Source organism: Taudactylus pleione, unplaced genomic scaffold, assembly GCF_031769625.1.
Source record: "Taudactylus pleione unplaced genomic scaffold, aTauple2 ptg000229l, whole genome shotgun sequence".
Classification (NCBI taxonomy): Eukaryota; Metazoa; Chordata; class Amphibia; order Anura; family Myobatrachidae; genus Taudactylus; species Taudactylus pleione.
This window is the reverse complement of record NW_028284631.1, coordinates 5,203,953-5,228,191: the sequence shown is the minus strand read 5'-3', so window position 1 is coordinate 5,228,191 and position 24,239 is coordinate 5,203,953. Positions and strand designations below refer to the sequence as shown.

Below are 24,239 nucleotides of genomic sequence, written 5' to 3'. Positions count from 1 at the left end.
TTGGTGGGTTAATACACTGGGACAGGGATGTATAGGTAACTTGCTGGGATTTTGTGTATGGGCGATCGGCAGGTCGCCGGTGCACACCAGCAAATGCACAGCTAATGCGATATGTCTGTCAACGTCATTCACAGACATATTAGGGGTACACACCCGCCGACACACTTGCGACATATATCGAATATTGCCTGGTGTGTACCCAGCTATTGGTTATAGGTGTTTTCGTCATTAGATTTGCCCCCTCATGTCCCCCTCTCCTGTCCATTTCAATAGGAACAGATTCAGGAGGGTCATCTGCTCCTCGAAAATTCTGGAGTACTTTGGCTAAAAATGTCATTTAGGGTGTGACTATGTCTCCCATGATGTGGTCACAGCCTCTGTGTGCAGCAGCCCCTCCCGATTCCATACTCCCCAGCAGTGGTGGCTCCTACCATTTTAAATCCAGGGCTGCATCTCAGGTGAGCGCCAGCCTGGACTCCATAAGTATCTTTTGAGCATGCGCAGAAAATCTAGCCGGGGAGGTAATGTGCACAAAACCTGCCTTTCAGAGGCTGCATCTACCGCAGCCCTTTGAGACTGGATGCATTTATTGCTAATGGCCATCTGCACTGTCAGTCCCAGGGGGGAGAAAATACCTCCCCCTGGGACTGACAGTCTGGCTTGTGATTAGCAGAAGATAGGGCTTCCAGTATGATGCCAGTACACGTATTGGGGGTTTTCTGGGAGGGGGGAGATTGTACTTGCCCTGCAGCCCCTAGGTAAAATCAGCCACTGCTCCCAAATGATATGAAAATATGGGTATGCGAGAGATTTCACACAAGATACAGTACTATGCGTGAGCCTCCTCTACTTTATAAAGGTCACATTATTACTTTATCTTATGTAACAAAGTCCTCTGAAGCCTGTGTTTGTTGTACACACTGGAGATGTTACTAGGTGTGGTTGCACATACTATAAAAATAGATATTCATTAACTGCATTAGCCCTATTCATTATGTCCCAATTCCATGAAATGATCGCTTGTGTATCATATAAAACTGAGAAGAAAGCAATCTCTCCATGCAGTATCTATTACCTTATTCCCCTTGCAGCTTTCATCCACTAATAATAATCCCTACTAATAGCAATATGCCGAGAATCTGTAACAGATTATATACACATGCATGGCCAATGAAATCTTCTATATTAGCTGGTAACAACTGTATAATGGAACACTGACCAAATTTGAATGCAAGGTATGTTCACATGCCACACACAATGCTGTTTACATGGCTATATAGTGCAACAATATAATAAGCCACGACAGCCCCGTTTGGCGAGGCCCACATAGGCATACTGTATATATGTGTATGGCAGTGGTGCAGGTAACTATGGAGAGCTATGGCAGTGGAGGGTTGGAACATGGGATGGTTGCTGGGCCCAGAGCCATAACTAGACTTTTTTGGTGCCCTGTGCCAGAAAGAGCATTGGCGCCCCCCCCCCACTATTTTTCAAAAAGGGACAAAACACACCTGAAAAAAGGGGCATGGCCTCATGGGGAAGGGCCAGGGAAGAGATTAGGGAGGCCAGGAGTTGCTGGGGATAAAATAATGGAAGCTACAAGTGAGTATGATTATAAACAGAAAATTGAAAGGCCTGAACAGCACCCCCCCCCCCCTGCCCTGTGGTGCCCTGTGCGGTGGCACTGGTCGCACCACCCTAAGTTACGGCCCTGGTTGGACCTATTCTAAACATGATTCTGTGGTGTAGTTTGAAAATTGGTGGTGGTGCACAGTAGCTATCTGCTGTTAGCTGGGCCTCCCAATGTCAAATTCAGTGGGGTGGGACAAGGACCATACCTTTTTTGCATTTTGCCCCCTGATCTTTTTACACAGATTTCAAAGTGAATCGCAGTTGGGGAGATGTACCAAACCTTCGAAAGAGTACAGGTGGAAAAGTTGCCCATAGCAACCAATCAGATTGTAGCTATAATTTTTATAGAATACACTTGATAAATTATAGCTAGAAGCTGATTGGGCCAATGCCTTCACTTGAACTCTTCAGAAAGTTTGGTGCATCTACCCCTGTATGATAACTGCTGAAGTGCTAAGAGCTTACATGTTTGTAATAAGAATGTAATGATGTAACATAAATTTAAGGTCTGTATGTGATACAAATAGGCAGGGGGGTGGACTGTGGGAATCGCAGATTACTCCACACGGTATGCAGTCAGGAAGCTGGCGGACGTAATTCCGACAGCCGGCTTCCCGACTGCTTTATCCCGGTGAGGGTTAAATGACAGACGTCTAAATTTAGATGCCTGTCATTTTACCGACGCCGGGAGACTGGCGCCCGACATCCCGATCAAAGTGATGCTAGGCGCCGCTGTGGACAGCCGTGTGGGCTAGGTTTAGGGATCCCGGGGGGGGGATTTAGGGTTAGGCACCCCCTCGCGAGGTTAGGGTTAGGCTAGGGGAAGAGAGGATTAGGCACCACCCCAGGGGACTTAGGTTTAGTTGGCGGGGAAGGGGGGGTTAGGTTTAGGCACTGAGAGGGGGGATTAGGGTTAGGCACCCCTAAGGAGGGTTAGGGGGGGAGGTTAGGTTAGTTAATACTTACCTTGGGATGATCAGGATTTTCAGCCATGTCGGCCAGCCGCTGTCTGGATTTAAACAGCCGGACGCAAATTCATACCGATTCCCTCCACACGGTCACCTTTTGAATTAAAAAATGATCAGGAAGAACAAGTTAAATATGATAACACTATAATTACTTAAATGTACATACTTGTATATCTCTTATTCCCATACAAAACAGGGGTTTCTGGGGTGGCTCTAATTGAATAGCAAAAGTAATTCTTGTGTTTTGTGCCCACGTTTCCCTGTCTAATACCGATAAAATCAAGATATTAAATCAGATATCAGACTAAATGAAAGATGTAATCTTTTTTTTTTTTTTAATTAGCTTTGCGAATAAAAATATTATTCCTGGGAAAGTTCGCATAGCTCAATAATTGTTTTGGTCATTTAAGGTGTAATAAACCTTTAGATATTTAGGCTTCCAGTCTGTTTGCGAAGAGATAAAGAGAAGAGGTGTGACTACCATTGGTGAAAGCCATGGGATTTGTTTTTGTGGTGGTACTCAGAAGAATTACTAAATAGATCAAAATCAACTAACTATTATTAGGACAGTAGGGAGGGTGTACGAGTGTGAGTAGTATACCTGAGCGCAAGCTAGCTTCTAGTAACCGGGTGGCTTTTCAAAGAGCAAATAAAGTTTTATAAGCCAAAGAAAGTCTGATCAGGCAAGGAACTTCCATGTACGAATGGCAATTGAATGGTACACCAATGATGGTGCCAACTGTACATTCCATCACTGGGGCAAACTGTTATTTCCATCAATGGCAGGAAACATCAATAGGAAGCCATTGATGGTTTGAAATGCATCGGCAGTGAAGATCCCGACAGGCACGTATTTTCTATATTTACTAACCTAACCCACCCTTAGGGGTGCCTAACCTCCCCCTGTAAGTGCCTAAACCTAACCCCCCCCCCCGGGGGGCAGCGGTGCCAAGAAGGGGGGGAGGGTACAATTTGCCCGGGCTTCCAGAGGGGCCCGGCGGGGGCCCGGGTCTGGCGCCGCCCCCCCCTCCCTCCTCACGATCTCCCAGCACACAGCGTGTGCTGAGATGCAGTGGGAGATTGCTGTGGCTGCTGCTTAGCAGCCACAGCAATCTCCTATGCCTGAGAGGGGGAGCGATCACACTGATCGCGCCCCCCCTGGCTTTGCGCCGGGCTGAGGGGCTCACAGCGCCCCCCTCCCCTGCGCTGCAAATATATACTTTTTTTAAACTTTTTTTTATTCGAGGGGGCGTGGCCACGCCTCCCGCGATTAGGCCACACCCCCTCTTTACCGGGGACCCCGCAGCGCTCTCAACGGCCCTGCCCGGGGGTATCTATCCCTAACCCCTCTTCCCCTAACCTAACCCTCCCCCCCTGCTGCTGTCCACGTCCGCCGCCCGGGTTACCTTCAATTGGTATGCCGGGAGTCGGGCTCCCGGCGTAGGTAAAATGACAGGCATCGGTATGTCGACGCCTGTCATTAGACCCCTGCCAGGATTAGACAGTCGGGATGCCAGCGGTCTGCATTGTGACTGTTGGCTTCCTGACTGCATCTCATTTGAACCATCAATGGGTTTCACTAGAGGGGACACGTGGCAGCGATGGGCCAATAAGAAGACTAGGTGGGGCTATGCTATATGCAATCGGAGGGCGGGATCGAATAACAACAGATGGAAAAAAAACAATGCTGCGTTGCCATTGGTTCTCTTCCAGCAATGGTAAAACCATCAACCAATGGTAGCAAATCTTCAATTGTCTCAATTATCAATGGTTGGTGGACATCCCTATTTCCATAAATAGGTAGTGACATGGGAGAAGTCTTGTAAGCAGAGGTGAGAGGTTGTTTTCAGAGAATTAACAAGGCAAAGTTAGAGGCAGATAAACATGCGCATGAAGGAGAGTATTTCAAGATAATATTAGAGATGTAGAAAGGCATTGTGTTGTTGAGGGCTTTGTCGGTGAGGGAGTTATTTGAATTGGATATTGGAGGCAATGGGGAGCCTCTGTAGTGATTTGGTGCAGTGTATGTGGAGCTACGAGAGAGGAAAAAGCAGTCCTGCTGATGGATATAGGATGGATTGAAGCAGGGACAATTGGATGAAAAATAAAATGCCAAGTAGAATTAGGTTGAAGCCATTTAATTCCTGCCTATGGACAATGCAATGCAGACCTTCTGAAAATGGATGTGGTTTTTTATCGTCTACAGATTACGAGCATGCCAAAAAACTACGCAGAAATGTTCACCAGCCATGTTATAAATTGCACTCCCATTTCCATATTCCTGAAACAGCCCCCCCATGAAAGGGAGACCTATCTTTCCTTACACATCTGCAGACACACCTGAAAATGCACATGGTCAAAACAGTAAAAATGTCACTTTATGCCCTAATATGACCAACTACAGGGACAGACTGGGGCTTCAGATAAGCCCTGGCTGCCTGCAAAAGAGGGCGTGGTTTAGCCTCACTGGGGTGTGCCACGAGTGACAGGGACCTGGCCAGGGGGGCGCGGCACACCTCAGTCTTTCAGTATCATGGCCGAGCAGAGCGCCAAGAGGCGGAGCTGCTTGGCCGGGTTTACAACTGGACTGGCCCATCAGGCTAGCGGCCCTTGCCATAGGCCAAGTGCCAGATGGGCCGGCCCTGATCAACTATGTCAAGGAGAATATACAATAGTTTCCTCTGCTACAGCCTACAGACGCCACCATTTTTATGTGAAAAAAAAACAAACCATATACAGTTGCAATAAAACAGGCACATTTGCACTTTATATGGCCCTTAGCATCTGACTATTCCTGATTGGATTAAAGATTAGTTAATTGTTTTGCCTTTACAATGCTTTCAAGAAACATTGACAAACATGCAGGAGTTAGTACTGGGATGGATCGTGGAATGTTGTATCAGATTGCTCTTGTGTCAGGCTTTGTAACCAGGGTGGTTAAATGATTTTAAACAGATTTACCCTATACAGTTGTTTTATTTTTCCTCTTGCGCATGGACGAATTTGTCTAGTGACAGCAGGCAATACACACTGGAATTTGTATGGAATAAGGATTGTAAATCAGTGCCCTGTAATATGTTACTAACACTACTGGTCTTTTTCATGTTCACTTCAGGGGATTTGTTCATGGATCCTCTTTACATGTGCTGAGTTACTGGTATGACTGGGTTTTGTCACATTCTGCTTCTGTATCTTGTTCACTTATGTGTCCCCTGATGGAAGGAGGCAGTCAGAAAAGCAAACATGAATTATAGAAGGAATCTTTAGACCTTCAATGAATTCACGTGTGTTGCTGGAAATGATGCTTCAATGTAAACATGTGAAGATCCTGAAAACACACAGGGGGTACTTATTAAGGATTGAAGTGTTGTCTCTGTCTGAACACATTCCCCTGAAATTAACCTATCGCTGCCATTTAGCTAGTTAAAAAAAAAAGGTGCATTGTAATTATCATTATTACAGCGAAACAGAATTTATACAGATAGGGAGGTATTTATCAAAGACTGGAGAGAGAGAACATTGTGAGAGATAAAGCACTAACCAATCGGCTTCTAACTTACATTTTACAAGCTGTGTTTGAAAAATGACAGTTAGAAGCTGATTGGTTAATACTTTTTCTCTCACAATTTTATCTCTCATCAGCTTTAGTACATAGACCTCATAATCTCTTTGTAGTCACTACCAGCCCTACAGTGAGAAAAACAATTTTATCAAACCCATGGTTCAAGTTTAACAGACAGAGGGTCCATAGGACCTCTGACCATTACACTTAAAGTTTCTATTTAAATATGTACATTTTATTCATTTTGCAGATTTTAAGTGAATAAGATACACACCAATCATACAGTTGCGTTACACAGCTACTCCCGTGCATTTGGAGGCGACATGCGCGATAAGTAATGGGTGCCTGCGGCACTCGCACCCATTGATAAAACAACTGAATTCCCCCCATAGGTCTGTGACGAACTGCACATGGATTTGTATGGCAGGTGTTCCTCCTAAACTGCTGCATCAAGGTGTAAATGTCACCTATAGTGCAGTACATCCAGGTTCACTATCAAGTAGACTTTTGTGCCTCTGGGGTTTATGTATCAAGCAGTGAAAAGCATGGAGAAGTGGACCAGTGGAGAAGTTGCCCATAGCAACCAATCAGAAGTAGCATTTATCAAGTACAGTCTATAAAATAAAAGGTAGGAACTGATTGATTTCTATGGGCAACTTCTCCACTGGTCCACTTCTCCACGCTTGTCACTGCTTGATACATAAACCCTGCTGCCTTTGACTGGGGAAATTCTTGTCCGCCAGACTGATCGTAGACTGGCTGTCTCAGGGAATAGGAGAAGGCAGACAAAAGTGAAAGGAATTTCTTTTATAATGTGAATCCAGATTTATTCATTGAGAATAACGTGTCTTGGACACCCATACCAAAATGAAAGCTCTTTATGGGCTTGTAATGTATTACCATAAACAGTCCTGCATACGTGCACTCATAAATGATACATTTCTATTAAGGGATTTTACATTACAACGTATGCAAACATAAAGCAAGCAGCAGCATACACAGAAGAATAAAAGAGAATCTGAGCCATATTAAGGGTCACATGTGTCTCGTGCTAAAAATGATCAAGAGCCTATTGTGAGTAGTGACGGAGCTGTGACCAGTGCTGTGTGGGTGTGGTCAGTGCCATGTGGGAGTGTACACCAGGGGTATTCAACAAGCGACCTTCCAGCTACTGTGGAACTACACATCCTAGCATGCCCTATCACAGTTTTAGCATGCCTTAATGGTAAACTGCTGCAGGACGCGATGGGATGTGTAATTATACAGGAGCTGGAGGGCTGCATGTTGAATATCCTTGCCCTACACTATCCACCCTAATGTCTCCCTAAATACGGAAAGTAGAAAAATGGCTCCGTCGTGCGCATGCGCGAGACCCGGATAGCGACGGGCAAGCCGTTGCTCCGGGTCTCGTACCAAAGGGGGCGTGCTGTCGATGTTGAGTGAGAGCACGCCCCCTTTGGTGGACGGGCTGGGGGCGTGGCTGCCCAGACGGAGGCGTTCCCATGGGAACGCCTACCGTCTGGGGCCGGCCCCACTGACATCACAAGTGATGTCAGTGGGAGTGCTTTCGGCTCTGTTTGAACCGAAAGCACTCTAGGACTTGCGTCAACGAGACCCTACCATAAGGGTCTCGTCGCAAGCCTGATGGTCGCGATGGTCTTGACCATTGCGACCATCTTCCTGGCCGCTCGCTATAGCTGTGGGTGGTCACCAGGAGGCCGCTCTAAAAAACCAGAGGGCCGGCCCTGATTCAGAGCGAGCGCTCTGTCAGAGCGTCCGGCTCTGAATCAGGCCCTCAGTTCTCTTACATGAACACTGTGAAAACACACTAAAAGCCATAGCGATAACGCCAGATTAAAGTAGGGGTTATAGGCAAACAGAATATAAATACTGATGATAGTTGGCAAAATGTATCTAGCTTCTAAACATGTTGTTGCTGAATTATGCTAGCTGCAGAGGGCAAGGCATTCTCAGTTCTCCGTTCCTTAGTATATAAACGTATATGGATCTCGTAAACAAGCATAAAACACATTACAGCGCACATAAAAAGACTAGCCCTTACATCTAATAAAGCACAAATGACAGAAGCCAGCACTGAGCTTGCTGTGCACAATCTATGCAGACCATTAAACCCAACAATCCTACTGCTTTTTGACATGCCACCTAAGAACTGCAAGACCCCAGATACTTGTGTATGTTCTGAATTAAGACAAGTAAAGTCCTTTGTATAATTTATAAATTGTTTTGTCTGTCACTAGCCTGCAAATTGATCATACAATCGCTATAGTGAATTATTAACTGTTGACAATTTATAGACTATAATTTCTACAGTGAAAGAAATTGCCTTAGAGTGAGTAATACGCATCAGGGAGTATTTGGGATTAACACATAACTGGCACTCCGAGACTGAAATGTAAAGGCAGGCAATCTGACTGCATGTACGTCATTGCCACTGATTAGAAGACCATTCTGGGAGACAATGTAGTTCAGCAATAACTGGGGAGTCACAGAATGCCTGATTGCAGTTTAATAAGTATCTCACCATTTTCCAAAGAGTGTTTGTTTCTGCTATAAAAAAAAAAAAAAATACAACTTTGCTCCTGAATAGGAAATCTGCTCCTATGGCTTCCTGATCATATAAGTTACCGCCATAGTGCTGTTAGAAATACTTGTCAGTTCAGTGCTTACTCCATCAGATGTGCGTTTAATATTTAGTGTGGATATTTGCATTGTAAATCTCCTTTGCTTACATTTGAACAGTATGTAGAAATCCTGTTAGCTGGCAGGGCACTTTCTCTGCGCTACTGTTTTTTACTTGTAACTAGGGGTGAGCGGGTTCGGATTTCTGAAATCCGAGCCCCCCCCCCCGATCCGAGGCCGATCCGAGTCAGGCTCGACTTTTCCCGCCTGACTCGGATCTGAAATCGAGGTAAAACGTCATCATCCCGCCTTCCGGATCTCGCGGGTTTTGGATCCTATATAAGGTACCCGCGTCGGCGCCATTTTCTCACTCGGCTGTGGACAGTGAAGAGGGAGGGAGGGTGGGAGTTAGGGCTGGCTGGGCTGTGTAGTGCAGTGCAGTGCAGTGCAGTGTAGTGTTGTGCTGTGCTGCTGTTGTCCATAGGGGCTGTGTCCACCCCTTCAAAGTCCATAGGGGCTGGCTGGACTGTGTTGTGCAGTCAGTTGTCAATAGGGGCTGTGTCCACTCCAAAGTCCTGTGCAGTGTCCCAGTCCTAAAGGGGTGCTGTAGTGTTGTCCAGGGGGTGCTCTGTCCATCAGGGGTGCTCCCCCCAAGTGCAAAAAAAAAAAATATTTTTTCTGTGTTTGTGTGCGCCTTAGCCGCACGTATATATCAATATAACATAAATGGAGGACCAAACTTTCTCCGATAAAAATAAAATAGGGAAAGATCAAGAACCACTTCCTCCTAGTGCTGAAGCTGCTGCCACTAGTCATGACATAGACGATAACATGCCATCAACGTCGTCTGCCAAGGCCGATGCCCAATGTCATAGTAGAGGGCACATACAATCCCAAATGACAACGTTCAGGAAAATGACCTTGAAAAAAACATTTAAATCATCTGAAGAGAAACGTAAACTTGCCAATATGCCATTTATGACACGGAGTGGCAAGGAATGGCTAAGGTCTTTCCCTATGTTCATGACTAGTGGTTCAGCTTCACATGACGATGGAAGCCCTCCTCCCACTAAAAAAATCAAAGAGTTAAGTTGGCAAAAGCACAGCGAAGAACTGTGCGTTCTAAGAAGATATCACAAATCCCCAAGGAGAGTCCAAGTGTGGTGGTGGTTGCGATGCCTGACCTTCCCAGCACTGGACGGGAAGAGGTGGCTCTTTCCACCATTTGCACGCCCCCTGCAAGTGCTAAAAGGAGCACCCACAGTCCACTTGCTGATATGCAAATTGAAGATGTCACTGTTGAAGTACAACAGGATGAGGATACTGGTGTAGCTGGCGCTGAGGAGGAAGTTGGCGAGGAGGATTCTGATGGTGATGTGGTTTGTTTAAATCAGGCTCCGGGGGAGACAGTTGTTGTCCGTGGGATGAAACAGCCCATCACGGTCATGCCTGGGCAGAAGACCAAACATTCCACCTCTTTGGTCTGGCAATATTTCTATCCAAATCCGGACAACAACTGTCTTGCCATATGTACCATATGTAAAGGTGAAATAAGTAGGGGTAGGGACGTTAACCACCTAGGAACATCCTCCCTTATACAGCACCTGCAGCGCGTTCATAAAAAGCTACTGTCAAGTTCAGAAACTTTGGCTAAGAACGTAAGCAGTCCAGGGACACCTAAATCCCGTTGTATCCAAGCGCCTGCAAACCACACCGTCCACTCCCTCCTCGTCAATTTCCTCCTTAGTCAGGATCGGAAGTAGTCCTGCAGGCCATGTCACTGGCATGACTGACTCTCCTATCCGGGATTCCTCGGGAGGATCCTGCATTGCTACGCCTCCTGCTGCCGCTGCTGTTGCTGCTGCTGGGAGTCGTTCATCATCCCAGAGAGGAAGTAGGAACACCACTACTTTTACTAAACAATTGACCCTCCAACAGTCCTTAGCGAGGAGGATGAAGTACGACAGCAGTCATCCTGAAGCAAAACGTATAACTGAGGCCTTGACTGCTATGTTGGTGTTAGACGTGCGTCCGGTATCCGCCATTAGTGCAGTGGGATTTAGACAATTGATGGAGGTAGTGTGTCCCCGGTTCCAAATCCCTTCTAGATTAAACTTCACTAGGCAGGCGATACCGAGCAATGGCGTCTCTCCCCGTGGTGACACCCGGTGCGGGGAGAGACTCCATGCACGCGGCACCTGACAAAAAGCGGGCGTGGCCTTTGGAAGGGCGTGACAATAGGTGAGGGGCGTGACATCGCGGCCCAGGTCTTCAAGGAAGGGACGTGACACTGAGCAAAGGGCGTGGTCCCGCGGCCCGAACCCGGCCCGTGGTAACCAAACTCTATCAATGGGGTGGTGCCGGTGGGGGATGCAGGAGACGCGGGCATGTGCGGTGACGGCACCCTCACTGACAGGAACCGAGTGCTGCACTTAATACTAAAGTGCAGCACCCGGCTCCTGTCACTGAGGGGGAGCCTGCACCTTGGTGTCACCCCTCGGCGGGTGACACCCGGGTGCGGGCCGCACCCCCCTTGTGACGCCACTGATACCGAGACTGTACAGAAACGTCAGAAAAAGTGTCCTCAGTGTCCTGAAAAATGCGGTTGTACCCAATGTCCACTTAACCACGGACATGTGGACAAGTGGAACAGGGCAGACTAAGGACTATATGACTGTGACAGCCCACTGGGTAGATGTATCACCTTACGCAGCAACAACAGCAGCGTCACCAATATCAGCATCTCAGAAACGCCAGCTCGTTCCAAGGCAGGCTATGCTGTGTATCACCGGTTTCAGTAAGCGGCACACCGCCGACAACCTCTTAGAGAAACTGAGGGAAATCATCGCCCAGTGGCTTACCCCACTTAGACTCTCCTGGGGATTTGTGATATCTGACAACGCCACCAATATTGTGCGGGCATTACATCTGGGCAAATTCCAGCACGTCCCATGTTTTGCTCACACAATAAACTTGGTGGTGCAGAATTTTCTGAAAAGCGACAGGGGCGTGCAGGAGACGCTTTGGGTGGCCCGAAAAATTTCTGGCCACTTTCGCCATTCAGCAACTGCGTGCCGAAGACTGGAGCGCCAGCAAACACTCTTGAACCTGCCCCGCCATCACCTGAAGCAAGAGGTTGTGACGCGGTGGAACTCAACCCTCTATATGCTTCAGAGGATGGAGGAGCAGCAAAAGGCCATTCAAGCCTATACATCCACCTATGACATAGGCAAATGAGGGGGTATGCACCTGACTCAAGCGCAGTGGAGAATGATTTCCGTGTTGTGCAAGGTTCTCCAGCCCTTCGAACTTGCCACTCGTGAAGTCAGTTCAGACACTGCCAGCTTGAGTCAGGTCATTCCCCTCATCAGGCTTTTGCAGAAGCAGCTGGAGAAAGTGAAGGAGGAGCTAAGACGGAGCGATTCTGCTCGGCATGTGGGACTTGTGGATGAAGCCCTTCATTCGCTTTGCCAGGATTCCAGGGTTTTCAATCTGTTGAAATCAGACCACTACATTTTGGCCACCGTGCTCGATCCTAGGTTTAAAGCCTATGTGGTGTCTCTCTTTCCGGCCGACACAAGCCTGCAGAGGTGCAAAGACCTGTTGGTGAAAACACTGTCAGCTGAAGCGGAACGTGACACGTCAACAGCTCCTTCTTCATTTTCTCCCGCAACTGGGGCTGCCAGGAAAAAACTTAGGTATCCCAAGCAACCCGCTGGTGGTGATGCAGGGCAGGCAGGACCAAGTTTGGACATCTGGTCCAGACTGAAGGACCTGGCAACAATTTCTGACATGTCTACTGTCACTGCATATGATACTGTCACCATTGACAGAATGGTGGAGGATTACATCGGTGACAGCATCCAAGTAGGCATGTCAGACAGTCCGTACCTGTACTGGCAGGAAAAAGAGGCAATTTGGAGGCCCTTGTACAAACTGGCTCTATTTTACCTGAGTTGCCCCCCCCCCCCTCCAGTGTGTACTCCGAAAGAGTGTTTAGTGCAGCCGGGAACCTTGTCAGCGAAAGGCGTAGGAGGTTGCTTCCACAAAATGTGGAGAAGATGATGTTCATAAAAATGAATTATCAACTCTTCCAGGGAGACCAGCCTCCAGAACGTACAGAGAGACCTGTGGTGGTGGATTCCAGCGGAGACGAGTTAATACTCTGTGAGGATGAGGATGTACACAACACTGAAGAGGGTGAGGAATCTGAGGATGAGGATGACATCTTGCCTCCGTAGAGCCAGTTTGTGCAGGGACAGATTAATTGCCAGCTTGTTTTGTGGGGGCCCAAACGAACCAATCATTTCAGCCACAGTCGTGTGGCAGATCCTGGCGCTGAAATTATTGGTTTGTTAAAGTGTGCATGTCCTGTTTATACAACATAAGGGTGGGTGGGAGGGCCCAAGGACAATTCCATCTTGCACCTCCTTTTTTTTCTTTGCATTTGCATTATGTACAGTTTGGGGCCTAGTTTTTCAAACTGCCATCCTGTCTGCCACTGCAGTGCCACTCCTAGATGGGCCACGTGTTTGTGCCGCCCACTCGTATCGCTTAGCATAGTCATCCAGCTACCTCGGTGCAACCTTTTGGACATAAAAACACTATTGTGAGGTGTTCAGAATAGACTGGAAATGAGTGGAAATTAAGGTTATTGAGGTTAATAATAGCATAGGAGCAGAAAAACCCACAAATTCTGTGATTTTAGCTGTTTTTATGCTTTTAAAAAAAATAAAAAATACAGATCCAAAACACAAAACCCAAAACACGGAAGGGTGGTTTTGGCAAAACCAATCCAGATCCAAAACACGAAGAAAGATCCAGATCCAAAACCAAAACACAAAACACGAAAAGTGGCCGGTGCACACCCCTAGTAACCCCTCCAATCTGTAACCCCTCCAATCCAAACAGAAGAGGCAAAAGAAAGCCAATAATATGGTATGTACAGTATAGGAAAACTTCCTACTTATGTTCTCCATCCCATACCTTTGTTTAGAATTATTTTATTTATATGTTTATCTTATCTCCCTTATTTCAATCATGAAAATGAACTTCCTCAGTTATGCTCTTTTGTAAAGTGTCACTTAATTACAGAAGTTATGGACGGGTGTGATACGGCATGCTGGCGGTCAGGATGCCGCCGTTCAAAAGACTGACAGCAGCATCCCGATCGTCAGCATGCCGACAGGGCTCTGTAAGTATCCTAACCCTCCCTTCCTGCCCCTAACCCTCCCCCTTAGTGCCTATACCTAACCCCCAAGTGGTGGCTAAACCTACCCTCAACTCCTAGGGCCTAACGATAAACCCCTCCGTGGTGTAAAACTATACTTACCCACTGTACCATCGTTCATGTTGCCGAGCGTCAGGATTTAGACATCAACATAACATATACCATGTCTGGATTCCGGCGCCTGTGTTTAGTAGTACTTCGGGATTTTGACAGCTGGTATTCCAAACACCAGCAAATTAACTACATCCCGTTATGGACATACCATGTTAGACTATATTGGGGCCAGTGGCGGCTCCAGGGGTGGTACTGCAGCGCAGTTCAAAACTCAATTATGGGAGCCACACCAACTGCCAGTGAGTCCCAGCCATCTATGTTTGGAAGTATTTGGAATGGCAGTTGGTGTGGTGCCCCTATTTGAATTTTGGACTGCGCTGCAGCCCCACCTCTGTAGCCGCCACTGATTGGGGTCTATTTACTAACAGGTGATTAAGGGCTCTATTTACTACAATCCGCATATTGAATGTAGTGTGATGTTATCGACTGAATTCGCATTGCGAATTCAGGCAATATCACTGGGATTTACTACAAATCCCTTGCAGGGACAGAGCTCGCGAGAAAGCTCTGTCCCTGCGAATCCCCTCTGCACATTAGTCACGGTATTTTCGCAAAAAATACCGTGAGAAAGTGCCCGCGCAAGCGCCGACTGGCTGCCGCTGCTACCCCCCGGTGCTAAGCTCCACCCCCCGGGGCTAAGCCCTGCCCCCCGCGATCACGGATCCCCCCCCACAACACCCCCTCTCCCTTAATTACACTTACCTGCATGATCCCTCCGGTGATGTCCTCCATGCCTCCGATCAGGTGATCTCCCATACTGCACTGGGACCCGATCACCTAATGACCGGGCCGCAGTGCGCTATGGGAGACCAGCTGACCAGAGGGGAGACATCACGGTAATGTCTAAATCCCCTTCACGGAGAGGACTCTGACTTCATCAGCCAGTGTCCAGCGTCATTCCCTGCCATCCAAGTGGGCATAGAGGGGGAATATAACCATGTGGCGAGCGCAGCGAGCCACCATGCCCGAAGCGTGGCGAGCGCAGTGAGCCCGCGAGGGGACAACAAACTTGTTTTAGTGGGAACAAAGTACTTCTTTATCTGGCTGTCATGGGCAGGAACTGCACTTCCGCCCTTACTCACGTCACTTCCAGGTCCCTAGCACGAAGAGGAAATACAGCCTACCGAGACATCACCGGAGGCCCGATCACCGGTCCCTGGAGTCAGGTGAGTAAAAAAAAAAAATGTTGACAATTTTTTTTTCTTTTTTTTACAGTAATCAGCTTGCGGTCTGTTTAGACCACACAGCTGATTACTGGGACTGACTCCTGGCTCTGCTCTCCCCGTTAGAGCAGAGTAGGAGGCCGGTAACCAGGGGAGACCCTGGATAACGCCACCTCGAGGCGGCGTTATTATCACAGGGCTTTCCCCGATATTTTTTTACAATTTATTTTTAGTAACTTTGGCCAGATCAAATTTCCCATTACAATTATGGGAAATGCGATCTGCTTACTAAAAATAAGTGATACTTAGGGGTTGGAGTAGAATTTTACGACTTTTACTCCAATTGCCCTGTAATAACTATAGGTGATACTAAAATAATGTGAAAAGGGTGTGAAAACAACCTTTTTCACTTTATTGTAGTAAAAATAATGTTAATAAATAGAGGCCTAAAAAAAAATGTTATGGCCGCAATATATGAACAATTTCTCACCGAGGCAGCTGAGTGGTAATTACCTGCCTTTGGGATAATGACCTGGGAGCTGTAAAGGTTAACTAGCCACTTTGCCAGTCTCATCGGCACTAGTCAGATCTATCCATACTACTACTACTACTACTACTACTACTACTACTACTACTACTACTACTACTACTACTACTACTACTACTACTACTACTACTACTACTACTACTACTACTACTACTACTACTACTACTACTACTACTACTACTACTACTACTACTACTACTACTACTACTACTACTACTACTACTACTACTACTACTACTACTACTACTACTACTACTACTACTACTACTACTACTACTACTACTACTACTACTACTACTACTACTACTACTACTACTACTACTACTACTACTACTACTACTACTACTACTACTACTACTACTACTACTACTACTACTACTACTACTACTACTACTACTACTACTACTACTACTACTACTACTACTACTACTACTACTACTACTCATTGAAAAAATATATATTTTATTGATGAAATAAAAAAATGTTTTAATTTATTTTCTTTTGTTTTCGCCATCCCGATATGACTATAACAAAACCAGGATTTTCGCTGTACTTGTACCGCCATGATGCTTGTTAAATATTTGAATATTTATATGTCAGCCATTTAAGTCGATTTTACCCAATTAATATTTTTTATCATAACACACTAAACACAGGCTCGTGCTGACCCAGAAAACTCGCCTTTAGACCCAGAAATGTAATAGGCTCTGATTTGCTGGTCCCAGCATGGATCCGGCCACTAGATTTAAAACAGTAATTTTTTTAAGACTAAACCAGGTTTTTTCCTTTAAAATGAATAACAGGTTGGTTCTCCCATATCCAAAATTTCCGAAATACGGAATATTCTGAAATACGTTTTGTTTTTTCTAGCATGACTGAGATAGTGAAACATTTGCTTTCTGATGGCTCAATGTACACAAACTTTGTTTAAGGCACAACATTATTAAAAATATTGTATAAAATTACCTTCAGGCTGTGTATATAAGGTGTATATGAAACAAATATGAATTTCATGTTTGTATACAAAATTAGTTTGATGCACAAAATTATTAAAAATACTGTATAAATTTACCTGCAGGCTGTGTGTATAAGGTGTATATAAAACATAAATACATTCTGTGTTTAGATTTGGGTCCCATTCCCAATATATCTCATTATGGTATGCAAATATTCCAAATTACGGAAAAATCCGATATCCAAAATACTCCTGGTCCCAAGCACTTTGGATATGGGAGACTCAGCTTGGTTCTACATTAAATCTAGAGGCTCTATCGATGGAAACATACCAAGACCAGCAAATCGGAGTCTATTACACTTGGGCCTATGTTTCATTGTTGATTGGACTTCTCGGGCTAGTAACTAGTGGAATTTTTTAGCGCTGTAAAATTATACTTGCCTACCCTCCCGATGTGGTCGGGAGCCTCCCGAAAGGCAGGCAATCCTCCCGGCTGCCGCCCATCCCTCCTATGCCCCCCCCCCGCGATTACCTTTGAAACCCCTGCAGCAGGGGGCGGGGGGCGGTGACGCGATTCATGCTGAGTCCCGTCATTTTGGCCCCATCCCCTGCGTCACAATGCCTGTAATATCGGGGTTGTGTAATGGGGGCGGGGCCAAAATGATGCAAATGTGTGGCCCTGCCCACAAATACTCCTTGTGCTGGCCACGCCCCCTGTCATGCCGATCTGGCTGCTCCCTCCCTGAAGGGGCAGCCAGAAAGTCGGCAAGCCTGTGTAAAGAATTGACTTGAAGTCCTATCTCGTGTAATTGTTAATACACAGATATCTATTCTCCTGGATAGATAGGCTTATTTGTATGTTGTCCCTAGGAAGTATGCTCATTGTATCAGTGAAGTTGTCTCTGTAGTGCTTTTCATGTTAACCAAAAGGTGTCCTATTAAGGATTAAACAGGTCAATATTTGATGTTCGCACAAGTTTGTTTCAAGCTCAAAAAAATTGTGAGTGAAACTGTGACTCACGCGCTGCCATGTGATGTATATAGCAATACTCAGACATTTATGCTCTTGGAAAGGAGGGGCTAAATTGCTGACCTATAAATATAGTCTGTCTTTACCTTATATCTGTAACATGCATGAACAGTTGGGAAAATACTTCTGTAAAGCAGCGAAATGCAGATTTAACTCCAGTAAAAATTATGAATGATAAGGCTATGTTCTAGGCTGGAAGACCCAAAAAACTTAGAAAAGTAACAAGTAAAATGGTTTCATCAACTGGTCATGTGACCGTGTAGTAAGGTGACCGTGTAGTAAGGTGACCGTGTAGTAAGGTAGCCGTTTTGTTTTTCTTTGGGGTTTTTTAGCAGTCGTGTTCCATATCTCCTCACATGTAAAGTGGCTGGTTTCTGTCCAGAACATATTGTTGATTGTGCTTGCTGGAAGCTGACACTGTTAACTTAGAACTGAAAAGTGAACAGGTTTGTATCCTATATACATGTAGCAGTGTAAGGGTGGAACAAGGAATATTTTGCAGTCTCTCAGAGTGAAGTGTTTAGAGGAAGAAAGTTTCCACGTCTCTGGCAGTAAAAGAGGATTAAGGAGAAATATTTTCTGCCCCATGTTGAAAGTGTGACTGTTAGATAAAATACTAATTATGAGAACGTCTGGCAGCAAAAAGACAGCTAGTACTGTTGATAAATGTTATTTTACCCTTATGTAAATAGCACAGTCACTTCTCATAGTTCCACACTGTGGGCCTGATTCAGAGATGCATGCTGCTGCGCCCGCTCTCGCGTCAGTTATCGGAGTTATGGCAGTGATAATATGCAAATGCTAGCTTCTGCCTCCCCCCGGTGTGGACGCCTGTGTCTGAATATGCAAGGACTGGGACGCCCACTGTTGGCCTGTCTGCACGCTGTAACACCGCCAATGATTCCTGACACTTCACAGTCAGCGCACCACTGCATGCACAATCAATACTTGCGCCACCTCTATGGAAGGTTTTTTTGTGTATGCTTCAGGCCAGCTCCCAGTCACCATCCAGGAACGTTGATCACTTTTCCGCCCCATTTCTGATACCGTCTCTGCTGAAAGCAGCACCTTCAGGCGTACACTCTGCGCCGTAGGGATCTTCAGAATTCCTTGCGCAGCTGAAATGAATCACTCAGCTACGTGAACATCAGCATTGCGTGCGGATTGCGTCAGTCCCCCTATGTCACCATTAGCCTGATTCTGAGTTGGACACTACACAAAAATGATACGGCCTCTTGCAGCACCTTGTGGCAGTGATTTCTGTCTCTGGGCATCTTTAAATGCCCCATCGTCGCACCATCCGGACTTGCACCAGCCCTAAAGGCAAGTGCAGTTTCTCTGTCTCAGTCTGGCCTCCTGTGTGAGCATCTGTGCATCTTTGGATGCAGCCGCTTTCTGGAATGCAGTGTGCGTGGGTGTATGTGGTCATTGTGTTACGTACTGTAAGTGGTGATTACTCATGTGCTTAATGTATAAAATGTTTTACTGTAGATTACATGTGTAAAGTTCCATACATAAAGTATACAGTCAGATTATAGAGAGTGGTGGCTGTGTTATAACTGTATGTAATGTGCAGCTTGCAGTCTTACATAGCCGGTTGCAGGTGCACACTTCTCTCTGTAGTGTACAGTGTACAACGCGTTTTGTCACTTTTGAGGCTTCCTCAGGGCCCTAGGAAGCTTTGCATTTATAGTACACTGGGTATTTTATATGATAGAAAATTAAGTGTATTTCCTTTCTACAGGATTTCTCCAAAATTGAGGGCTCTGTCCCGCCATCCTGATCGGGCCAGAATTTAGTTTAGTTTAGTATATTCCAGACTACATCTGCACCACTCACCAGTAGGCCTGGCAGTGGGTGGCTTGTTGCGGGGGAGTGGTCAGGGAAAAGTGGCAGCCAAAGCAGGCCATTCCCCCAGGGTGTGGATACACCCTACTATGATGTGTGCATGGCCATATTGTGTTCAAGCCTTCCTATCCCTGAGCCAAATGGCAGGTATGTGTAAGCAACAGGTACACTTTAGGACCATGCCCGAATGCCAGCAGCAGCACCAAGCTCAGAACTGAATTAATAAGAGTGATAATCATCACCCAACACTAGACTCTCACGCAGTTCACTGCACTGCTCATTGCATTGCTACATCAGTCACACATCCTCCATTTAGGGGCAGGCTGAGGACAGAAGATATGAGTAGCTAACTTAGGGATGGCCTTCAAACATGGTTTGCCGTAAATGATCAATTGATTTTGCCATTGATGGCAGAGACTTAGCAATGTTTTTATTCCAGTGCTAGGGGCTGGTGCTTAGCCCTGCCCCCTTACACCATTTAGCCTTACCCCCTTCCCTGATTGGTTCAAACCATCAATAGTTTAATAGGGGACCGTGTGCAGTCTCCGGGTGGGCCGCCTCCTCTCTCGCTGTGAAGTTTATTCTGACACTGTTCCAGAGTGTAATGCGCATGTGCAGGGCTCCAGGAAGATGGTGTCTGCGCCATGTTCCCATTTACTTCTCTACTGCGCATGCATAAATATCCAAGAAAACGGCTGCAGGGCCATTTACCCAGTGATTTTTGCAACAGCGATATCCGCAACAGACTGATCAGTGTATGTATGTGCAGACTGACCGTTGCGCATGATAGAGAGCCCGTTGCTGGCAACGATAGGCTGCCAGCAGCTGAGCGAAGGACCCCGCCGACGAGGATGTTGCTGGACCTCGCCGGTGAGGTGAGCAATGATGAATACCAGTTGCATATTCGTTTTGTATCACTGTGATACTAAACAAATTATGCAGTTGGTATTTAGGTTAATTGTTAACGATCTAAAAGCACATTTATTATCACGATCTCCCAGTTTTATTGGTGGTGGCCCCCACCACCACATTGTTGCCACGGGGCCCCTACAAGCCTTAATGCGTCCATGATGCTCCTTTAATGAAACATCCGTCCTTTACCAAGATGACTGTCGTTAGGTCTTGCACCATCCTAGCACTGTGTATGAGCGCCACAGTACAACATGGACGTGTAGTACTCAGCTCCGGGGTGACCCAACAATATCCTGTATATTGCCGCTACCTATACATGATCGGCTGTTTACTCCACTCCATCTCCACTACCTACTGGTATTACTGTGAGTACAGCCGTACAATCTGTGCACTGCAATGAATACAAGCTCCTGTTTAAATCTAGCCACAAATACTTATTTCCGCTGGTATCTACTATTTATCACAGGTGTAAATCACAAAATACGGTATTACGCCCATATCAACACATCTGACCACTAATAGCACTTTGCACTAATTATAAAAAAATTATCTTTTTTACTGTATATGGGACTGGAATTGCCTACAGGCTATCGTTGGCAGTAATCTTTATACGAAATTAAACTGAACCCCTACATTAATGTGAGCTCAGATTCCCTACCCACATTTTTTTTTCTATAGAGGCAGATTGGTCACCAATATTAGCCCTATGCATATATGATCACTCTGGGGAAGCCAGACCCGGATCTTTTCCCTTTTATGATTTCAAGGACAATCTAGCATTTAGCATACTGATATTTGTGGTTATTTAGCAACTTGTTGGTAGCATACTAGTATGTTGCGATGACAATTTAATAAAGATTAGAGATGAGTAAGCTTGCTGTAGCTTTACCCCTGATTCAGGGCAACCGTTTCGGCAACTACATAACGTTAAAAAAAAAAAAAAAAAATAGTTTCAGGTCTATGATACATTAATGGTTAAACTAGCACAGCCATAGTAGAAAAGTTGCGTGTGTGCAAGGAATTATGTAGGGCAATATTGTGCAGATCATGAATACAATGTGCTGAAATGTCTCTTCTTTTTTCCAGTACACCAAGGACACAGGGACCCAAGAAGTAGTCATTTAAATGTGGGCACCAATTCTTCAGCAGTATACAGGTATGACAAAAATTGTAACAAATTTGGCCATCATCAACTGTACTAATCTGGGGGGGAACTTCTTTGCAGCCCTGCGTATTAGGCATAACCGCACTATATTCTCAGGCACGTCCCTCACATGCTGTGTCCTGAATGCTGAATCGTATATCCCTCTTGCTGCTAATTCCAAGGGCCACTACTCTCTGTTCTCTCCTCGGCCTCTCTGCTGCTTTTGACACTGTGCCCAAGATTCATCAACGAGTGATATTTTTGTTATCACGCGTTACTAGTCTTAAATGGTGCTCCAACCAATCAGCTCCTAACTGTAATTTTTCAAACATTTCCCTGTTCCTATAGAAAACTGTGTATGCAAATGATGTGAGCACTTTTGTACTGAACGCAGGAGATATTTCTTAAATTTCCTGTGTTATATTATCCTTATATAGCACTGATACTTACTTTTGCCTTAAATATGTGGATACTGTCATTTATGGGCTATGGTGGACTGCATCAAGGGGGCCAAGATCCAATCAAAATTCTGTTGTTTTCAAATGCATTAATGTTACAACAGTTTTCACCTTTCTCTGGTATGGTAGTGATATTCCCGATATTGCACCTATATGCAAATATGAAGTTTTATTCTGTGAGATGAGATATTTAAATTGGATAAAAAGGATGGAGAGGACATAATTAGGGGGAATATTCCCTGATTAGCATGTAGCCAAAGAGCCCCTTTGCCATAGCAAATGTGCGGGTTCTCACAATGTACCAGGAGCTTATATTAAAGGAAACTTTTGTACCAAGCAGGAGCATTTGACGCAGATAAGCACTGTAATATCCACCCAAATCCCCATTCAATTTATACCCACAAAAGTGATGCATATAATAAAGACGTCATGATAATCTGTTATTGATTTAAGACCTAAATAATTCCAGCACAAGCAATGACATCTGATGCGACCAGTCTGAAAAGCCTAGTGGACGACTGCTGAAAGATCGTACAGCAACCGTTAATCTCAGAGGGACCTCCCGCCCCTCTGCATCCCTGCACGCGTCCTCTCTCCCTGTCTGTTGTGCTGGCAATCACTGCTGATTGGGTAGCGTCTTTACATTTCGTCATGAATTTCCCAGATGGGGGTATTTGCGATAACTTTAGTTTCTGCTTCTGTCCTCCCCGCGCTTGTGCTGGGCATGCACTGACGTCCATTGGTGCATGTGCAAGCAGACAAAATCTGTAGTAAGTACTTCATAGGCTACAGTGGCTAACACCATCTGAATACTCGAAACAAATGTGTATTGGATGCAAACACTAATAATTTTTCATATTAAAACGTCATAATTATTTCTGAAGTACAAAAGCATTAGGTAGTATGATATGATAAAAATAGTAGCAATAAAATACATTTCTGTGCTTTAGTGCACATCAGATAAGAGACTGCTTTATAGAAGTTATAGCACATGTATGTAAAAACACAAACAAACAAATAAAAAAAAAAAAAAACATTCAATATTAAAATAAGCATACAATGACAAATTATTTAGCAACGGATATCGCGCTCTTCTCAGAGTTTATGTATAAATTGTCCAGTTTATGTATCCAGAGCTCAGTATAAATATTTGCAAAATAGTTACTCCTTGGTTTCAAAGTTCCGGTGCGCACACCTCAGGTGTCTGGAGTTTGGAAGAAGTTGCAGTCTGCCAGGTACCCGGTTCAAGGTAATTTGGAAGCCTGGCTAGTGTAACAAAAGGTTCCATCTTGTGTGGATCTCAGAATCATGTTGCTTCAGTGTCTGATATTCCCCCCCTGTCTGTGTGTGCCAAGTGGTGATAATCCCTGTTGATGTGGGATCCTCTCACAGCGACAGTTCGGAGCAGTCATCAAGGGTTTTGGAGGAGACATCCAGTCGTGAGTGTGCACAATCTGTCTTGCTGGCCAGCGTCTTCCAATGCACTGCACTGCACAGGGGGAGGCAACGCGTTTCACCAGTCCACTCGTTTTGGGCTTCATCAGGGCTGTGTGTGGATGTCTGTCCCTGGAGTTCCCTATAAAGGGCCTGTCATGGCTCCACCTCTCCTTTTTGATTTTTAACTCTTTCATTACTTGTTTTAGATTCAACACTCTGGGTCACGGTGAGGTTAGACAATTCATTATTTTGCTGAGGTATAATCTTTTCCCATAAAATATATACTATTAATTACATAAAATGATCCTAAGCATCTGGTATAATAAATGTTGATGAATCAAAATTGATGAATAATAAAAAATATATAATAGATACACAATAAATACATATATATAAATAAAGGGGAACTTCTAACTGGAATGTTTGATGGTTATTTTAGTGGGTTGATTTAGAGTTTAATTGCTAAGCATGAGAACTGTGTTACTGTTAAATGGAAGTTGGGGACAAAGCCTCCTGGTTTAGAATGTATGGGTACACTTATTTAAATGAGGAACTGTGAATGCAGACTATCTGCATTCATGTTCTATGTCAGTGCAGGT

General features: G+C 45.3%; 1 protein-coding gene across 1 annotated transcript in view; it reads left to right on the top strand.

Moving 5' to 3' along the window:
* NGEF (neuronal guanine nucleotide exchange factor) overlaps positions 1-24,239 on the top strand; it is a 151,952-nt gene that overhangs the window by 29,988 nt on the left and 97,725 nt on the right. Inside the window, exon 3 of the mRNA XM_088479259.1 lies at positions 21,688-21,757. Coding sequence (XP_088335385.1) covers positions 21,688-21,757 — 70 coding nt within the window. The remainder of the gene's footprint in view (positions 1-21,687; positions 21,758-24,239) is intronic.